This window comes from Pelecanus crispus, chromosome 11 (assembly GCF_030463565.1).
Source record: "Pelecanus crispus isolate bPelCri1 chromosome 11, bPelCri1.pri, whole genome shotgun sequence".
Taxonomy (NCBI): domain Eukaryota; kingdom Metazoa; phylum Chordata; class Aves; order Pelecaniformes; family Pelecanidae; genus Pelecanus; species Pelecanus crispus.
The window spans coordinates 9,897,476-9,903,647 of NC_134653.1; the positions used below are offsets into that span (position 1 = coordinate 9,897,476).

General features: G+C 46.1%; 1 protein-coding gene across 4 annotated transcripts in view; it reads right to left on the bottom strand.

Annotated features, from left to right (window-relative positions):
* VPS35L (VPS35 endosomal protein sorting factor like) overlaps positions 1-4,752 on the bottom strand; it is a 59,086-nt gene extending 54,334 nt beyond the window's left edge. For all 4 annotated transcript variants that reach the window (XM_075719338.1, XM_075719335.1, XM_075719334.1 and 1 more), the window contains exon 1: positions 4,715-4,752. In XM_075719338.1, the coding sequence (XP_075575453.1) occupies positions 4,715-4,731 (17 nt within the window). In that variant the 5' untranslated portion in view covers positions 4,732-4,752. The remainder of the gene's footprint in view (positions 1-4,714) is intronic.
* Positions 4,753-6,172: the final 1,420 nt, after the last annotated feature.

The window sequence follows — 6,172 nt, forward strand, 5'->3', positions numbered from 1 at the left end:
GACAAGTAGTAATGGCTAAACAGGGAAATGAAAATACGAACTCAGAAAAATACACAGGACAGCAGCTTCCTAAAACAACTGCCATTATAGCTACCACATGGTACCTTCCTTTAGCAGTAGCAATAGTTAAGTACTAAGGCAGAAAGAGATCCAAGTAAAATCTAGAAAAAATATATTTGAAAAGGTTTTCTCTGCACTCTACCCTCCACAGCTTCTTGATTTCTTTTTTCTTTCGGCTGGAATAGAGTTAGTTTTCTTCCTAGTAGCAGGCATAGTGCTGTGTTTTCGATTTAGGATGAGAAGAATGCTGATAACACACTGATGTTTTAGTTGTTGCTGAGTACTGCTTACTCTAGTCAAGGACTTTTCAGCTTCCCATGCTCTGCCAGGTGCACAAGAAGCTGGGAGGGGGCACAGCCAGAATAGTTGATCCAAACCGGCCAAAGGGCTATTCCATACCATATGATGTCATGCTCAGTATAGAAACTGGGGGGGGCAGGGTTGGCCGGGGAGCAGCGATCGCTGCTCAGGAACTGGCTGGGTATCAATTGGTGGGTGGTGAGCAATTGCATTGTGCATCACTTGCTTTGTATATTATTATTATTATCATTATAATATTGTTATTATCATTAATATTTTACTTTATTTCAACTATTAAACTGTTCTTATCTCAACCCAAGAGTGTTTCTCACTCTTACTCCTCCAATTCTCTCCCCCATTCCATCGGGGCAGGGGGAGTGAGCGAGCGGCTGCGTGGTGCTTAGTTGCTGGCTGGGGCTAAACCACGGACACCTTTGAAACATGCAGAGCAGCTAATTATTCCTTCCTGTTTCATCTAAGCACACACTAAGGCCTTACCTGAATGAGTAAAACTATAGGATATACAAAGGTTTCTTTAATCCGACTCCTAACAAAAATGAACAGCATTCCTCCAGTATAATACATATCTTCCCTGCAAAAACTAATCCAAACTTTCAAAGAATTCCATTCCTACTCAGAGACCTAACTCATTAGGAAGAATTTCAGCAGTGCCAAGCAGCCAGCTCTTCTACAGATACTATGTACCCCCAAAACCCCAAAATTAATTAAAAAATATTAAGGATGAGTTTAATTTACAGTTGTGCTACTCCAAGGAGAAGCTTTGACATCTAATGAGATACAGCAGACCAACAGAAAGACTCCAGAGAAATCCACGTGCTTATTCCTTTTGTTTTATCTCCAGTTCCTTTTCTTTATATATTAATAGTCTCTTTAATTTACTATTGTCCCATGATTCAATGATTCTCCTTGCTCACTTGCTTCATGGGTTAATTAGCATTTGCGTGAAAAATCTTTCACACTCTGGCTGCCTAATTATAACATTTCTATTACTCCGTTACAGTTCTGTCAGTATTTCCCTACCTCTTCTTTACAGGTATTTCCAAACTAGCAGTAAAGAAAGATGTCACTGACAGCTCACACTTGGCATCCCACTCCCAGGCCAAAATCAGTCGTACTCTAACAATAATGTAAGGTATCACTGGGCAAGTATACATGTCTAATACACACGTGGGAATGAAGAGCTGTTCACCCTGCAAATAAGTATTTAAAAAGTACATTTACAACGTGGCTATTCAAGAGATAAGACAGCTTGTAACATAGCTAATATGGGGGACAAGTTCAAGCTTGCTCTGGCATTATGTTCCACTTATTCCCCAGGGAAAGGAGATTAAGCATTCCTTTCTTGGCCACAGCAGCGCAGCCAACTTCCGAGACTAAATAAAAATAAGACCCAGGCCAAGCCGGGGTTTCATCCCCAGTGCTTACTGCAAGATACATCCCTGCTTGCAGGTGCTGTTTTAGCAGTGGGTTTCAACCTTTTTTCACATGTGAGCGTCACTGCAATTGCCACCACTCTATGCCTTCGGCACTTGCCAGATTGCCAACCTTTTTCCCTCCTCCTGGTAAACAATCTTTTTTTTTCCTGGGACTGCAGTACTTCTTCCTTACCCCTAAGTTACTGAAGCCCTTCCAGCACCCAGCCCACCCTATGAACCCAGGTGCCTCCCTCATGCTCCAGGCTCAGCACACAGCCAGCCCCCATGCAGCAGAACCTCCAGCCTGGACTCCACACCTCCCCTTCTCAGGACTCAACACCTTTCAGGTGCACAGCACCCACACGGAGCCAGTGCTTATCATAGAATCATAGAATGCTTTGGGTTGGAAAGGACCTTGAGAGATCATCTAGCCCAACTCCCCTGCAGTGAGCAGGGATCCTAAAGCAAGGGCTTCAAAAAGCTTACAGGGAGCACAAACAAGCAAGGCATGTAAAATGGAAAAGAATCTCTTTACAACACTAGACGTATATTGGTATTGATAATACAATGAAGGGTATCCCACAAGTCAATGTACCTATCATTATTTGAACATAAACTCAAACAATATTTCTAGATAGTTACACATAGCTGTTACAAAAATGAATTCTAGCCCTAAATTTTAAATTACTTTATATATTTTCCAATTCTTTTTACTACTCTAACAAATTTTTAAACTAGTAATTTTCTTAATTTGAACACTATGTTAATGCAAGATCCTTTTATTCAGTGCCAATAGGTGCTATTTTTTTCCCTCATATGAAGACTGAGTATGCAGACAAATAATCTGTAAAAGACCTTTTTAAAATTAGTATCTAACAATGCTTAAAAATAGCTAGCATTCTACTGAACCCTGTAGCATGACAATATCTTCCATATAACAGAAAAACGTGCATTAAAACCTTGTACTCTGGTTCATTATTTCTCCATGGCCACTTCTGCATCAGTGCTACCAGAGCTACTTATTAGCCTGCTACCTCATCGCTGCATTATGTAAAAATCAATTTGTCAGCATCCCTACTGCTCTGCTTTGTGGCTGCCGTCTTTAGTTTTTCACTATATTTTGGTACCGCTAGAAATCCAAAAGTTGCAGCCACATTTATTCCTTTCAGTTTCTGCAAGGTCACTGACCACACAGGTTCCACTGAAATTACTGCATTCAATGTAAGTACCATCAGTTCCAACAGCCAACTAACATGTTAGAGCCGTCTTACACCCTCAAATTTTCTTAGCTACATAAATTCAAGTTTTAAAGTATTTCATATCCCAGTGAATTTATTTTTAAAAGTACAGCCCTGATGTTGTTATAAAACCTCAACTGGTTTCATTAACAATGACTTTTAAATCCACCAATTATTTCCACTTTTTATTAAACATGGAAAGTTTGCTTGCACATTAATAACATGAAAGAGCAAGACAGATGATTTTCAGCATGACAATGTATATATGGGGAAAACTTTTTGGCATCCTAATGTTCTAATTGGCTCCAATTGCTGCATATTACTTTTCTTCATTCTACATTAGACTGAATTTCTAGTTTGCTCACATATATAACATATACGACTATAACATATCAGCCACATCAAAACCTGTAAGTTAGATATATTTGATGTGTTAAAAGAACAATAGCCTCAAGAGAGCAAGTCTTCCAGAAACAGAAAATCAGCTTGCTGTAAACAAGAACAAGCTTGGCGAAAAGTGAACATATTTTCCTTTACTCTGTCAGAGAGAGCACACCTATTTTGCCCTTCTTTTCAGTAACAAATACCAGGCTGTGTAAGTTATTCCACGTCCTATGCAGCGCAGCTTCCTCAGCTCTATTTTTCCTGTAGAAACACTGCATGTCGCTAGAAGCCGACTCTGCCTCTTCACTTTGCAGCTCGTAAACACCGTGTGTGCTTCTAAAGAGCCTGTGGAAAGTAACTAAGGGAAGCTAAACTGTGCCAATAAACTTAAATTCACTGTACAGAAAGCTTCACCGCCGCGTTTTGAAATCCAGAGCCCAGGCGGCTGCTGCGAGCCCACAGTGACCCCGCCCGGGCGCGGCGGGAGGAACACGCCTTCCCCTCACCGGCTCCCTTCTCTCACCAGAGGGGACACGTCCTAAAAAACCCAACGCGATCAAGCCAAACCAGACGCCAGCTGCCCTCGAGTACCTTTCTCGCTCAGTGAGGGGAAAATAAGGCCACGGCAGCGCGCAGAGCCCGGCGGCCGCCCGCTCCCGCCCGGGCTGCCTCGCCAGCGCCTCCGTCCCTCAGCCGCCTCCGCTCGGCTCGGCGGCGGGGCCGCCCCCGCCACCCACGGACCTGGAGGGCCCGCTCCTGCCTGGGAACCGCACGTAACATCGCGCAGAGCTCTGCCACCGCCCCGGCACCCCACGGAGCCAAACCCGGCTGCACCTTCCGATTTCTCCAGACAGCCGCCAAGAGGACCGCCGGACTGCGCTCGCAGGCCAGCGGGGCCGCGCTAAGCCAGCGCCCCGGCCCCCTCCCGCCACTCGCGGAGGTTCCAGCCCCCTCCGGCCGAGCGGCCCCGAGCCCTGCAGGAAGCAGCCCCGGGGGCGGCAAGCGCTTTCGCTTCCGCAAGGCGAGGCTTCCCCAGCCCCGCAGCCCTCGCTGGGCAGGGGAGCTTCCCCCGCTGGCACTCGTGTGCGTTCTCCGAGCCGCCCCCCGCCTCAGCGCCGCGGCCCCCGACTGTGAGAGGCGCCGAGGATGACGGCGGGAACCCGCAGCCCCCTCAGAGCCCGTTCCCCGCCTGGCCCTCCCCCAGCGCCGCCTCGGGGGCCGGGAGGAGCGCAGCCCCCTCCCGGGACGGGGGCAGGCAGCGCCCGGCGCCCCCGCCCGCGCCTCCCGCAGCCTCACCAGGGGAAGGCAGCCATCTTGCCGCCCCGTCACATGACGCCGCGGTCGGGCAGCGCCTTCCGCCGCCATTTCCCGCCCCGCCCCGCGGCGGGAAGCGCCTCGCCTCAGAGCTGGGGCGGGGCGGGGCGGGCGGCGGCACCGCGCTCCCGCTGCAGCTCCTCCTTTGGAGGTGCTCCTTTGGCTTTTTCTGGAGTCCCGTGGGACATACTACACGGAGTAAGGCCGCGGCCAGAACTGTTCATGGAGGGGTCAAAGGAGCCGCATTGACCGGTACGAACCGCAGCGAGCTGTGAGGCGGAAGGCCTTGCGCCACAGGGTTTGCCTTTTCCTATTTTACATCAAGCGACTTTTCAACCCAGAAAAAGAAGAGATGCAGTTCTTTTTAAAGATTTGAAGTTTATTGTGCAGTATGCTTCAAGTAAAAAGCAAGACTGGTGAAAATGAAATAAAGTACAAAAATAAATACACTTTTATGATGATATTACAATTCCACACGAAATAAAAAGATAAATATGTATAAATTCAAAACATCAAGTACAAAACCAAATTCTGGCATTTGTCAAGAGGAAGGCCTCATGAAAGTTAAAAAAACCCTTGTGCTACAATGTTGTGTTACACATACTGGAAGCGTGCTGAAAACAAAAGAGGTTTGGTGTGAAACCTGAACAGAAGGTAAGCACTCACGTTCACTAACACTTAAACTAAACCTATCTTTACATCAACATATTGCCTATGCTAATAATAAATACAGCACGTAAAACATCCTTTACATCAATCTTTAGCACTGATGTATGACCAACACATTTTGTCACCTGTGACACAGGTTACTCGTCACTGTAAATTTCCTCCCTCTTGAGATGTTTTCCACTCCTAAGGAAGCTGGGAACCAAAAGAGCTTTGATGCCGACTGGGGGAGCAGGAACCTTGCCTCGGCATTTCCTGTATTACCTCTGAAATCTTAGAGATCCATAGCATTTGTATGAAGGAGGCAGGTCCTCCACTGCTGTAAACTCTTAAATTTACACCATTAGGGGAGTCCCCCCAAGCTTTCAAATAAACGCCACAGTAAAGAGCCACCCAGCAGTGTCATTCTTCAAAGTGTTTAGGCAGCATTTTTGCCTTTTTCCAAGTATGCAATTTGGGTAACTTACTGCATGGTATAAAACATTTGTTTTGAACAATGTCACTAGCTGCACAGGACAGACTTGGTAAATAAAAGCCACAACTAGTGCCACAAGCAAGTCAATTCACTCATCACTGCTCCTGAAGACACTCTCCTCATCCGACCATTAATGTTCCTCTTTCATGCTATTTAACACAATGAAATTTTCGGTCGGTCCTTCTTCTCTTATATCCATGTAAACATGTTACAAAGCCTCTGAAGTTAGGGTGTTGCATTGTATCGATCCTGGGAAAGCGACAGAAAATAAGCCATTTCACATTCCAGTAGTCAGTTCT